The 13,809-nt window shown below is 41.1% G+C and overlaps 1 protein-coding gene across 1 annotated transcript in view; it reads left to right on the top strand.

Annotated features, from left to right (window-relative positions):
* dync2h1 (dynein cytoplasmic 2 heavy chain 1) overlaps positions 1-13,809 on the top strand; it is a 103,043-nt gene that overhangs the window by 17,692 nt on the left and 71,542 nt on the right. The window contains exons 36-50 of the mRNA XM_069147908.1: positions 2,254-2,459; positions 3,941-4,123; positions 4,392-4,574; positions 4,906-5,129; positions 5,494-5,609; positions 8,350-8,549; positions 8,778-8,909; positions 9,146-9,278; positions 9,514-9,721; positions 9,837-9,966; positions 10,369-10,524; positions 10,717-10,976; positions 12,197-12,443; positions 12,652-12,803; positions 12,951-13,095. Of these exons, the coding sequence (XP_069004009.1) occupies positions 2,254-2,459; positions 3,941-4,123; positions 4,392-4,574; positions 4,906-5,129; positions 5,494-5,609; positions 8,350-8,549; positions 8,778-8,909; positions 9,146-9,278; positions 9,514-9,721; positions 9,837-9,966; positions 10,369-10,524; positions 10,717-10,976; positions 12,197-12,443; positions 12,652-12,803; positions 12,951-13,095 (2,675 nt within the window). The remainder of the gene's footprint in view (positions 1-2,253; positions 2,460-3,940; positions 4,124-4,391; positions 4,575-4,905; positions 5,130-5,493; positions 5,610-8,349; positions 8,550-8,777; positions 8,910-9,145; positions 9,279-9,513; positions 9,722-9,836; positions 9,967-10,368; positions 10,525-10,716; positions 10,977-12,196; positions 12,444-12,651; positions 12,804-12,950; positions 13,096-13,809) is intronic.

The following is a 13,809-nucleotide window of genomic DNA, read 5'->3' on the forward strand; positions in this document are numbered from 1 at the left end:
TAGTTATAGCTGTGAACCTCAACTTCTTTTTGATGTTCTTCTGACCCCTAGTGGTCATAAATCAACTAATTTGTAACCATTCACGTACGCTGTTGGCATGTTCACATTTCATACTTCAATAAAAAATAGCTAATGATGGTTGGAGTGGTGTTAAAGACCAACACCAATTTTGGGTAGTGTGTTACTTTAAGCCAGAGTGGACTCCTTTCACATATTCAAGTACATACACAACATCCTCACCTCATTCCTAAAGTTTTCTCAGCTGTATACTTTATATTCCTGTATTGTTAATCACTGAACTCTGATCATAATCTGGGATGTCATTCAACATGCAAAGGTTAAAACAATGTCTGATGATAGACTGGCACACAAACAGTAACAATGTCTGCTTTGTTTTTAAGAAGTATTGAAGTATTTTAATCGATTTTCCGCAAACTAAATACATGATAGCCCTATTCATTTGTGCGGCAGACTGCTCAGCCCTTTGTTGCTTCTTTTATTTTCTGATAATACTCTTAACATTGGCCCTTCTTTGTGACTGCTCTTTTAAAAAATTGCTACTTGACACTTGCACTTTCTTCCACTATCAGACTCCCTTCTGTGTTGTTAATGATTACACTTTAATCAGAATCTTGGGTTGTTACTTAAGACTGAGAGATTAATGCCAAATCACTGCTCTTGTGTGAATCTCTTCACAGCCAGTGAGACACAAGAGGCTGCAGAGGGGCAGAACAGTTTAAAGTTGTAACTGGCAGGCTAATTTAATGACCTGGGGCTGAAGATATGGGTACATAAAGCATGACGGCTGAGTTTTTCCTAAGAACTTGAATTTGCAAAAAGGACTTTAAATTTAAGTCAAGATTTCTTATTCATGCATGAGATGAAAAGCTCCGCCATAACCCTGGTCGTGGCATTATTTCACGGGACACTGCTGCCAAATTCCAAAGCTCTCACAGAATGTATCATTGAAAAACTCTGCAGAGTAATACTGTTTTTTTAGAAAGTCAGACGGCTGTAACATGTCAGCATGACACTGAAAGAGACAATCATATGTTTAAAGATGATATGCCTCATTTTGTTAATGTCTTGGTGTCATACTTGAAATAGCAGTAATTTCCATGATAATATATCATTAAATTACTGGCTCTTCTAAAACAACCAGGTAGCTGAAGAGGCTGTAGAGTGGTGGTACTAATTAGAGCAGCTACAGTAATGGCAAGAAGGATAATCTAATTAGCCAATCTCCATAAATGGGCCATCAACCACAAGGAGAGTAGGGTGCTAGCGGCCCTTTAGCATAGTGACGAGAGGGTGGCATTAAATATGGCAAGGTATTTTGTATTCTTCTAGTGCCAGGCCGAATATCAGTATCAATATGGAAGCAGCTTTAAGAAGATAGCATTTCAACTGTAATTATAATTGACAAAATCAAATCCCAACTTCAGAGAAGTAGTCGATAGAGAATATTTGATTCAAAGATCTAGGCTTAAAAGTTTGTCTGAAAAGTTCTTTTGGTTCAGACCAACTGGATTTTTGGTGTGGTCGGGCAGTAAAAATTAATTCTTTTGATTATTTATAAGTCATTAGACGGCAAGTATACAAACATTTATATTAGACTATGTACATAACAGTTCAATTCTTTACTATATTTTATTCCTTATTTATTTTTTCATCTGTGACAATTTTTTCTCAAACTACCTCAGGTATAACATAACTAGAGCTTCTGGACAAAACGGTGACTATGACCATTTCAAAATTGCTTCAAGTGCATTTCTCAGCAGTCATATATGACATTTAAACCAGCACTAGTTACTATTACTTTCCAGAATATCATTGTGGCTCTATACATTCCAAAATAAGATATTGCCATTCCATCTGCTTACAATTAAAGTCCACTATCTGTTCACAGTAAAGTAGCTTAAAGAGTGCCAGACAGAGTTCTCACGACCAGTTTATGCCAATCCCAAAACATGGAATAAAATAGTAATGACAACATTATTGAAATATTGATGACAGTTTTGCTTTGAAGAAATAAGGCTTTAAAGAGGCGCACACAGTGCTCTATGTAGTGTATTACAAAAGTTTGTTCACCATGTGCTTTGTTATTTTTAATCACAAATGCAAAATATTTTTGGTGTAGTTGAATCCAGTTTTCTACACTTACATATGATCCTCTTTTCCAGTCAAAGTTTGTTATTGGTGTAACTTTAAAGATTCTGCCATCCTGATAGCCATGCATGTCTCCCTGTACAGAGTCCAGTGTCCTGCAGCTGAAGCTGAAGGCCTTGATCCTGCATATCATCCATAACATCAGTGTCGTGAAGCAACTTAACCAGGCAGGAGTTACTAGTACGGACGCCTGGGCCTGGAAGAAGCAGCTTCGCTTCTACATGGAACCAGACAAATGCTGCAACATCCATATGGTGGATGCACAATTCAGCTATACTTATGAATACCAGGTGTGTTGGCATGCGTATCTACAGCTTGATACTCTGACGGACAGTCCAAAACACTCGAGGTTCGCTGCAGAAAACCTTTATTACAAAACAAAGATTTTGTTTGAATATATATTTATATTGAATATAAATCAAGACAAAAAGTTTGGAAGTTATTGCAAAGAGTCCAAAGCAAAAGTTAAATCTGATTACTTGGTATCATTTAGTTTAAATTGACTTGAAAGACAGGAAAGCATTATACATTTTCAACAGGCATTAGTGTGTAATTTTCAATCAGAAAATATGTATGGATACAGTGAAACTTACTTCCAAAGAATTGTTCAAATTCAAGCAGGTGAGCACAATACAAAAGCAGTGGCCAAAGTCCTGGCTGGTTCCAAAGCTGTCAAGATACTGAGAAGGAAACAGAACTTTGGGACTACTCCCGCTTAAGCTCAAAGAGACAAAATCCTGTGATCGTGCAGACTGTGAGTAGATATACTGAGATGGTTGATTGGAAGAGTGGCTGCAGGTGAGCAGAATGGGTAACTTTGTGCAGATGAGGTGGGCGAGGCAGGAGACCGGGCACAGGAGGAGAGGGGGACTGGGGACCTCTGTTGGGCGAAGGGGGGGGGATACAGGGAACTAACTGAAAGGCAGAAAAATAGAAAGCCAAAACCATGAGATGACCAGATCCATTTCATTCTTTGTAGATTGACTTATTGATAAATTGGCTCACATTCATGTTTCACACATTTCAGCAACTAGTAACCCTTGCTATATAATCGAATTCTCTGTGTGATTTGTATGTATTTTAATGGCAGTTAATCAACAACATGTTAGAAGTATTTTTTTTACCAAACTTGGATAAATAAACTTGGCACATGCTAGACATACCCTAGTCACTTAGTACGATACAGTATGACACAAGGTGCTGTTTGGCAGCAGTATATTTACTCAACCCAAACAAATCAATAATTCCATCATAGATCGTTGTATATCTGTGCATCGGTGTGATGCTGCAAACAGCAAGATTATCTTTCTTCAATATACAAATTCTGTGCCTTCTCAAGCACTTCCACTGATGAGTAGTCTAAAATGGTTTCAGGGAATTTGAATGGTACCGAATCTTGTCATTCACTCTCAGAAATATTTTCCTGTCTCAGGTATGTATTTGAACTTCTTTTTTTTTTTTTTTTACCTTTTGGGGGCACTGTTTATGCAGAGATAAGAAGCAGTGAAGATACCTTGTGGTATTTCCCCTCTGCAGTTCTCTGCAAAGCTCGACTCAGTCTTACTCTTTTCCTCTTTCTTTGCCTGTCCCTTATTTGTTTTTCATTCCTTTCCTTTTTCATCCATTGTCTGTAAACTTCCCTTTATCCTCTGCTGGACTCTTTCCACCTCTCTTGTGCCCCTCCGCTCATATCTTTTCTTCTGTCTGACCATCGGCACTTTCCCCCCCTGTCTTTATCACCAACTTTCTTCTCTATCTTACTCCATCCCAGGGGAATGCAGCTAAGCTGGTGCACACGCCACTGACTGATAAGTGCTACCTGACTCTGACCCAGGCCATGAAGATGGGGCTCGGGGGGAACCCCTATGGGCCGGCAGGAACTGGCAAGACTGAGTCGGTCAAAGCCTTAGGGGGGCTGTTCGGACGCCAGGTGCTGGTATTCAACTGTGATGAGGTACAAAGACGCTTCTCCTGCGACTGGGAAAGTTTTAAAATTTTAAACTTTCGACACTTTGTCAGCCAAGACGTTATAGTAGAAAGATAAACACGTGTGCAATATGTAAGTCGGACTAATACTTACATTGGGAATAAACATACCGGAGGAACACGTGTTGTATGTGCAGTAGTAGACAGACACTGACCTCCTGATTTCTACACACGCAACATGATTGGTGATTGAGAACACGCGACGAGATCTCTCTTTGTTTTTGTGTGTTTTTCAGGGTATCGATGTGAAGTCAATGGGACGAATCTTTGTGGGGTTGGTGAAGTGCGGAGCATGGGGCTGCTTTGACGAGTTTAACCGTTTAGAGGAAGCGGTGCTATCTGCAGTTTCCATGCAGATTCAGGCCATTCAAGACTCCTTGAAACATCACAAGAACATATGTGAACTGCTGGGGAAGGAGGTCAGAAAGTAGAAATAAAAATGTGTTTTTAAGTACTGATGCCAAATACACTATTACTCACTATTTCTCATGCCCAGTTTTTGTCTCTTTGATACTCCTCCTCCGTTATATCTTTCTGTTTAATTCACTGGCTTGTGACATGATGCAAGCTTTTACCTTCATCCATAAGTTAAATCAGTCTTTCAAAGAATCAGTCACTTATTTATTCATCCACAGTGGAAGAATTATTTTGGCTATTTTTCAAAAAGCAATCAATCAGACTATATTCTTGCTAATAGAACACACATCTTACCATTAAGTAAAACTTTTCCTTCTTCTTATCATCTTCCAGGTTGAATTGGACCCAAACTCTGGGGTTTTCATCACATTGAACCCGGCAGGAAAAGGCTACGGAGGCCGACAGAAACTCCCAGACAATCTGAAGCAGCTGTTCAGGCCTGTGGCCATGAGCAGGCCAGACAACGAGCTCATTGCTGAAGTCATCCTCTACTCCGAGGGCTTCAAAAATGGAGAAACACTGGGACGCAAACTTGTTGCAATTTTCAACTTGGCCAGGTGATATAACGTGGTGTCTTTTTTGGTTTGGATTAGAACCGAGGAAGTAGGACTGTAAGGTTTATTACACTGTCCATAAACTTATCCCCAGAATATGAAATAGTCTGCCTGTGTCCTGTGTCACCTGTGTGGCCTTTTTGTCTCTGAGTAACTGAGTGGTGTTTTTTGTGTGTTTCAAATGGAATCATACAAACCCTGTGTTTAAATTATTTGAAATGATCTATTCTGCCACTAGGGTCTATTGTAGTCTATTGATTTTGTAGATGAATCCTCTACCTCACAACCCTGAGTGCCACAGCCAGACCTACAGTCAATAGAGAGTGTGTGAGTATGTGTGAAAATGTGCCTGTATTTGTCTGTCCAGGGAGTTGTTGACTCCCCAGCAGCACTATGACTGGGGTTTGCGTGCTCTAAAGACGGTGCTGAAGGCCTGTGGCAGTCTCCTGCAGCAACAGAGGAGGAGTCATGACAAGGACAAGAGTAAGACCCCCTCTGGCTGTTTTTCTATTTTAACGTACTATATCTCTCAGGCATTTTTTCTTTTCCAATATTGAAGCGTGAGAGGAAAGTTAGAGGAAAGTGGATGCATCCTTGGACTCTTATCTCTGGTCATATTCTTTGCTGGCAAAAGTACACAGTAACAAAACCTGTACACATGTGTGGGGCAAACATATATGAAAGGAGATTTGACAAATGTAACTACTACAGAGCCAGAGGATCTATTGATAGACAGACACTGCATCACTAGGTTTTTAATTTCATACCATTTAGGCCTAACAAGGCTGGCTTTCAGTCTAGCCAAACACAACAGCAGATCATTTGACTGATGATTTTTTTTCTGTCTGAAATTGAAGTTGTGCTAATCAGTGAAATCATTTGGTTTGAACTATGAGTGAAAATGAGAACTTAAATGAGGGAGCTGTGCACAATCCGGTAAATTGCCTCCAGTCACTTGACTCAACCTTGATTGAGACTACAAATTCCTCAGTACCTCAGGATATTGAACTTTGCTGTAAAGCATTTTTTTTTATAGTGTTGCTGAACACACTTAATGGGTTGTGAGTCTTCGCAGTGACGATGATGGAAAGCGGTATTGGTGATTTGAATGAGAATTCCTTAATGCTTCATACGTAGGTGGAAAAAAAATAAATGAAGTCATTCAAGTCAATCAAGTAACACAAAGGACTAAAAATGTACATGCAATGGTGTTTCAGATCAAAACATGTCTGTGGGTAGGTTTAAAAAACACATTTGTACATATCATTTTGTCATTTTGAGTTATTTGTATGTTTCTAGAGAATTGGATTACAGGTCGTTGTATCATAATTCAGGGCACAAATTCACAGACAAGTGATGTTTAAAATCTAGATGTGCTAACTAACCAGCAATGACCACAGATGACATTTAGCCACTGCCTCAGGGATACACAGAAGATTATAACGATCTGAAAAGCAAGACTGTTCAATAACCAGCAGATACCTGATTCATACGTCAGCTGACTGCCGAGCATGAGCCCTCAAATCTATTGAACTGAATTCCTTCAAAATCAAACTATTTAATCAATTATAACATTTAAAGTATGTGATTGTTGACAACTGATTTGTGTGCTTGTGGCAAATTATAAAGACAGTGCAGACATAACTATGCTGTCATATAACAAAAAAAAAAAAAAAAAAAAAAAAATGCAGACAGCCATAAACTAATTGAAGTGGATCGACCTTCAATAACTTTTTCCATATTCATTATTTCAGTGAAAATAGCCAATCTGTGTTTATAGTTTGAATAAAAGTTACAGTTTAAAAGTTCATCATTATTTGTAGTATTTAAGAACATCTTTATTGTCAGAACACCTTGTTTTAAAACCTGCTGGACTTTTGACCTCTTAACGTGTCATCCATCTCTAAGCATCGTGGAAGTAGATGAAATTGAGCCAGAAATCCCAACTCAGCTTTTTATAATAAAAAATCCTAACTATTCCACTTCAGGTATTTTTACAAACAGTCAATAATCTGAAAACTTGCTTTTTGGCCATTTGTTCAAAGTGTCTCTTCAATTTGTCCCCTGAGAAGTGCTGAAACTGCTGTACTGATAGCAACCTTCAGACCTGAGAGGCTGAAAGTTGTGGAGCTGAGGGAAAGGATTAGAGGATAAGGTGATGGATGATGGTTTGGAGATGCTTATCCTGTACCCAACAGGGGCATGCTATGAAATGGCTTTTTGATCTGTGCCCCTTTGTGTGGGTATCTGTTGGAAGCAGTTTGATAAACACTATGCATCAAAAGGCTCTATTGACCAGCCCTTTCTCTATACACGTGCTGTCCTCGCCCTTCTAATCCTCTAATACAGATACGCCTTCAATTGACATTTAGCCCAAATGCTCCCCTAAAAACTTTTCCTCCCTGGGCTTTTTCACTCATTTGTACTTTTGTCCTCCGTTCTCTCGTTCCCAAACACTTTGCCAGAGTTCTGTTGTTTACCTCTTCAGTATCTCTTTCCCCTCCTCCTTCCTCTTCTTCCTGACCTGTTGTTAGCTCTCTCTCTGATACCTAGCTGTCGATGTTGCTCTCATCCCGCTCATTCTCACTCGCTGCCCTCGGTTTCTCACCCCCATCTCCTCTTCATGTATCTGCTTTTCAATCCTTTAGCCCCCCGCCCCTCCTCTCTTCATTTTCCTCTCTGCCTTTTCTTGACTCTTTCCCCCTCTCTCTCTCTTTCAAATCCTTCTGTTCCACCTCCCAACCTTTATCTGTCCAACACACACTCACACGGAGACATAGACACACCATGTCTGTCGATGAGTCCCCAAGGTTTGCTTGTGTTTGTCTCTGTGTAGTCTGGCCAAGTGTTCCTCTCTGCTGTGGAAAAAAAAACAAAAAACATTTGTGCCTGCAGGGAAGGCCGGCATTGTTGGAAGAGAGAACAGAAGTATTGACAAACTCTTAAATAATGACAGGCTTTGGTAATTAGCTCATTTTTAACCAGTGACCTGTGCAAGAACAAAGCAAATAATGACTGGACAAGCTGACTTTCATAACCTTGTTTTGTATTCTTCTCCATCGAGCATGTATTGTATTATTTCATAGCTCTACATATAGTCTTTTTTCACCAGTATAAAGCATCTTTAGAATTTCAATCATATCCTTATTGAAGTACTTCTTACATGCGTATCCTATTTGGGATTAGAATGGAATTTAAATGAATCTCTTTCATCTTCATGCAGTTCAGGAGAGTAGCCTGGTGGTGCAGGCGCTGAGACTGAACACCATGTCCAAGCTGACGTTTGCCGATAGCTCTCGTTTTGATGCTCTGGTCAGTGATGTCTTCTCGGGGGTTAGCTTCACCGATGTGGAGGACCAGATACTAATGCAGGCATTGGAACAAGTCTACAAGGAAGCACAACTTGAACTCATACCCAACCAGGTTTGTCTAAGAAGACATCTGTCATTTATATGCTAAACATACGCATATTATTGTCACGATACAAGCTGTGAACTGGAATTCGGCCAGCTTTTTGGATATTCTGCAGGGAGTCGTTTATATTAACAACGAGGCAACTGTGAATTGTTTGTTAGAAAGACAGTAGAAAAAAAACGAGTAAAAAAAAAAATACCTACAACAATTAAATCGATTGATTGCTGACTGTTGCAGCTGAAGAAGGCATTGGAGCTGAATGAACAGCTGAGGCAACGAATGGGTGTAGTCATCGTAGGGCCAAGCGGAGCAGGCAAGTCTACACTCTGGAGGATGCTCAGGGCTGCTCTCAGCAAGACAGGCAAAGGGGTGAGTAAAGAGACAAACCCCCTACTGGATTTTCAATTGTCAATACTCCCACCTAATTTAACAGTAACCTTGAAAGAATATATTAAAAATGCTGTAAGGCTTGCATCCCAGCATTATTAGCATATAAAACAGCATGAAAAGCGTTATTTGAAAGTCTATGCGTCAGTTAAAAAAAAAAAAAATGTTCCCAGCACGGGGTGTCATCTTGCTGATGCTGTATGCTGCTGTTTTTGCAGGTGAAGCAGTACACAATGAATCCCAAGGCCATGCCCAGACAACAGCTCTTGGGACACATAGACATGGACACCAGAGAATGGGCTGATGGGGTCCTCACACACAGTGCCAGGAGTGTGGTCAGAGAGCCACAGGGTAAGAGGCACACACCACTCGCATGGCACAGATAGGCCACTGACAGCCAGACTTTTGACCATGAGGATGGTTTGGTCCACATTATTGCCCACTTTGGCTGGAAAAGTTCTTGCACTACACCCGATGCACACAGCAAGGACTGAACAAAGTCATCTTTGAGTGGTTTATATATGTTGTCCTCAGCATTGTAATTTATGTACATGTATAGTGGTCACGTATATGTCTTTTTGTGTAGAGGTGAACTCCTGGATTGTTTGTGATGGCGACATTGACCCCGAGTGGATTGAGAGTCTGAACTCGGTGCTCGATGATAATCGGCTGTTAACCATGCCTTCCGGAGAACGCATCCAGTTCGGACCCAATGTTAACTTCCTGTTTGAGACCCACGACCTTAGCTGTGCCTCACCAGCCACCATATCCCGCATGGGTATGATCTTTCTCAGGTCAGTCAGCCTAAGCAGACAAAGTTTTAAATGTTTATGTCTACCCAATTCCATATTTTCCTAATGCTTCTCTCCCTGTTGTTTTACCTCCTTTCATTCTTACTTTTACCTTAAGTGATGAGGACATTGATGTGGGTGCCTTGGTGAAGTCGTGGTTGAGGGTTCAGCCAGAAGAGTGTCGCGGTAACCTAGAAAACTGGCTGGGAGACTACTTCCAAAGAGCTCTGGACTGGGTCCTCAAACAGGTAACATTTTCCCCCATCCTACAGTCAAACTGTTTCATTGTGTTGAATTTGACATTCACAGCTTGAAGTTTTTTCTTTGATGCTGAAACAGTGCTGTAATGATTTGACAAGCACGAAACAAACTGCGGCAAAATATCTGGCTTTCTGAATTACCTGCACTTACACTGATCAATGTTTATCATAATGTATTGAATTGCTAACATACAAGTGTGATAAAGTCACAGAAATCACTTTTGACAAACCAGCTGGCTCAATGAACAAACACAGTTATCATATCCTGCTTAAAATGCAATAATGCTTACATATTTGTTTCTCTTCTTCTCAACCCATTCATTCCAAAATCTTTATAAATATTGGATTCAAACTTGTATACCCAATATTTTTCTTCTCTCCTGACATTAGAATGACTTTGTGGTGGAAACTAGTCTGGTGGGCACAGTGTTCAATTGTCTGTCGCACCTCAGCGCTGTGACAGAGAGAGGTCAGTTCATCGTTGGTCTTCTTAGAGGCATGGGAGGAAACCTCAACGTCAAAACACGACAGGAGTTTGCCAAAGAGGTGAGGACCCCTGTGTTCGTTGAACGGGCAGAGAGTGACTATTTTAGGATTTAAATTTGATTCGTTTGTCGACATGAAAGGTTTCTTGCAAAGTCGAAAATAATTGTTACTGATGGAAAAATTGAAGGACGGTTCATCAGTCAAGAAAGAAACACAACTTTATGTGTGGCATTTTTCTTTGTGCTTCTGTAGTTGCTGAGCTGGGCTAGGGAAAACCCCCCGGACAGCAGAAAACCACTGGACACCTACTATGACTCTGACAGTGGCCATCTAGCAGCCTATACGTTCCAGCGTCCCGAGGGTCTCACGCTGGAACAGTTCTCTCATACACACATGCTACCTGTCATTGAGACTCCAGGCATGCAGAGAGGTCTTCAATCTTTTTCCCCGTGGCTCACCGCTCAGCACAGGCAGCCCTTCATGGTGGTAGGGCCGGAGGGTTGTGGAAAGGGGTAATTATCCATGCATTACAAATGCGTGCACACACACAGAGTGACAATTTGCATAATCATAAACAGAGGCGGTGTTTGCACAAACACTTTTATGTACATGGAGACACTGTGCATAAAAATTCCAAGCAGACCTGAAAATGTTCAATTGAAAACTCATTAACTCACTGCATAGCTGTGATTGCTGAGTAACAATTACATTCCCTTACATTAACCTAATTTATCAACATAGCTGTGATTGTTTAATATCTTTTGTCAAACAGTCATTTGTGTAAACGATTTAAGTAGGCACAATCCCACACAAGCTTCATGTTGGTCTTCCTGCAGAAAAAGTGTTGGCGAGTTGACAGTGGAAGAGTGTGCGTTACGGATTGTGCGACAGAGGCTCTCAAATGTGGACCCTCAAAATGACACCATCATACAATCAACACTGAAATCAAAGCAGCTTTTAAGCTAGACTTGACCTTTTTTGTAAAGGCACTGACAACCCAGAATAAGGATCGGATCCGCGGGTGCATGTGGCCCGGTTTTATGCGCTCAGGCTCGAGTTCACACACACTGAGTCGCTGCCTCAGAAGTAATTGCGTGCCTCCCTAGGGGTTTGAAGATCGAGGGTCACTCTGTTTGCCTTTTACACTTCAGTTGAGTCTGTCTCAGTCCTTCCTCTCCTCTCCTCTCCTCTCCTCTCCTCTCCTCTCCTCTCCTCTCCTCTCCTCTCCTCTCTTCTCTTGTCCTGTCCTGTCCTGTCCTGTCCTGTCCTGTCCTCGCTGCCTTGTCTTGCCTCACTTCGCCTGAAAGGTCACTGTGCCAGTGAAGCACTGGGTTGGTCAGTTTATTCTTCTGATGAAAGAACATGTAATTAATTTCCACAGACATATCCTGTAATGAGTGTTCACACACACACACACACACACACACACACACACACACACACACACACACACACACACACACACACACACACACACACACACACACCATTTTACTTTCTCTGTTTTCACTTTCTCATAAAATGTCACCCTTTGCCTTTGGGTCTGTTCTGACAAACACTGTTCTTGAGATGCTAAGGGGCCTGAACATGTATGAAACTGAGCTGTGTAAAAGTTAGAACATTTGACCATTCGGCTGAAACATCACCAACCCTGTGAGATCACGTCTCACCACACAAACTGTGAGTGCCTGTGTATTTCTTGACCTTTTTCTACACATTGTTTTCCGTCCAGCATGCTCCTGCGCTACGCCTTCTCTCGGCTGCGTTCCACCCAGGTCGCTGTGGTTCACTGTAGTGCCCAGACCTCGTCTCGCCACGTCCTACAGAAGCTCAGCCAGACATGCCTGTTGCTCAGCTCCAACACCGGCCGGGTGTTCCGACCCAAGGACTGTGAGAACCTGGTCCTTTACTTAAAAGACATCAACTTACCCAAACCGGACAAGTGGGGGACCAGCAACCTTACTGCCTTCCTGCAACAGGTAAAGATATAAAAAGACACATGGATAAGCAAACAAATTAGTGAATGGTCAGATGAAGTATAGCTTTGATCCCAGTGCCCACCCTCAGAAGCTCAGAATATAATGTGCTTTCTTTTACTTCAGCAGAATATACTGCATCTGAAATGATTTCAACTTGAAAAACAATAAGAAACAGGGACATCTCTTCTTTACTCGGTCTCTCCTTCAGGTGTTGACATATAAGGGATTCTATGATGAGAATCTGGAGTGGGTGAGTCTTGAGAACATTCAGGTGGTGGCCTCGATGTCAACAGGGGGAGCTGTCGGCAGCCATTCACTCACCTCCCGCTTCTCCTCTATCGTACGCATCTGCACCATAGAGTAAGTATGGAGAAAGCACTAAATCACCAAATTGCAGTAGCATAGCACTTTTCCATTCATTTATTCACATGCAGTAATTCTCTTTTCAAACATCGCTCCTCATTTCTCTCCATTTATCTGTTTCTCTGCTTCTTTGACTGCCCTTAGCTATCCAGACAGGGAGCAGCTGCAGACTATCTACTCTGCTTACCTGCAACCAGTTCTCCAGCATAGCCTGGGCAGCCAGGCAGCCTGGGCCAGCACAGGGAAAACACATCAGCTGGCTGGCTCTCTAGTGCAGCTCTATGAGCAGGTATTGAATGTCATGGGGCGATCATTCATTTTCATTTTCTAATTGCGATAAAATTGCATTTTATCGTTAATTGTGATTTACATATTGCTTGCATAGGGTGAATGGAAAATCAAGTTATATTGTTTATATTGGTAAAAAGTTGTTTCATTTTATTTTCAAATATGAAGGAACATTTAAATGTCAAACATATTTTCCATTCTTATTTCAATATGGTCATAGAACGCCAATATGAGTATTTGAAAATGCAAACGCAAGTTGGGTTATTGCATTTTTGTTTTAATTTTTACTCTACACACAGTTGTCGGAAATTATGCTATTGTGAAATTGTATTTTCAGTTTACATTACCATTTTGATATGTCCCCTATAGGCTTCCATATTAGAGACTCTGATTTGAATTTATGGAATTCCACATTAAAATTCACGCTTGTTCCACAGCAGAGAGAAAGCTCACAAATCCTGACAGATAAACATGATCAGGAAAGAAACCACTACACCCATATTCAGCAAAACAGCACTGCCCAAAATGCCTTAAAAGCAAGTATCCTTTTATCCCGGGATACCGGTTGAGTTCTCATCGGTGTTTCCATACATTATGTTACAGATTCTTATGCATAGCATAACACGGCACCAAGTGATGACCTTGCTCAGAGAGTGAGGATGTCAGGTGTTTTCGTTCAATGAGATGATAATCAGGTGTCAGTGGGTGTCCTGTT

The sequence above is a fragment of the Embiotoca jacksoni genome, unplaced genomic scaffold, assembly GCF_022577435.1.
Source record: "Embiotoca jacksoni isolate LCO1_2020_lvr unplaced genomic scaffold, fEmbJac1.0.p SCAF_14, whole genome shotgun sequence".
NCBI lineage: Eukaryota > Metazoa > Chordata > Actinopteri > Embiotocidae > Embiotoca > Embiotoca jacksoni.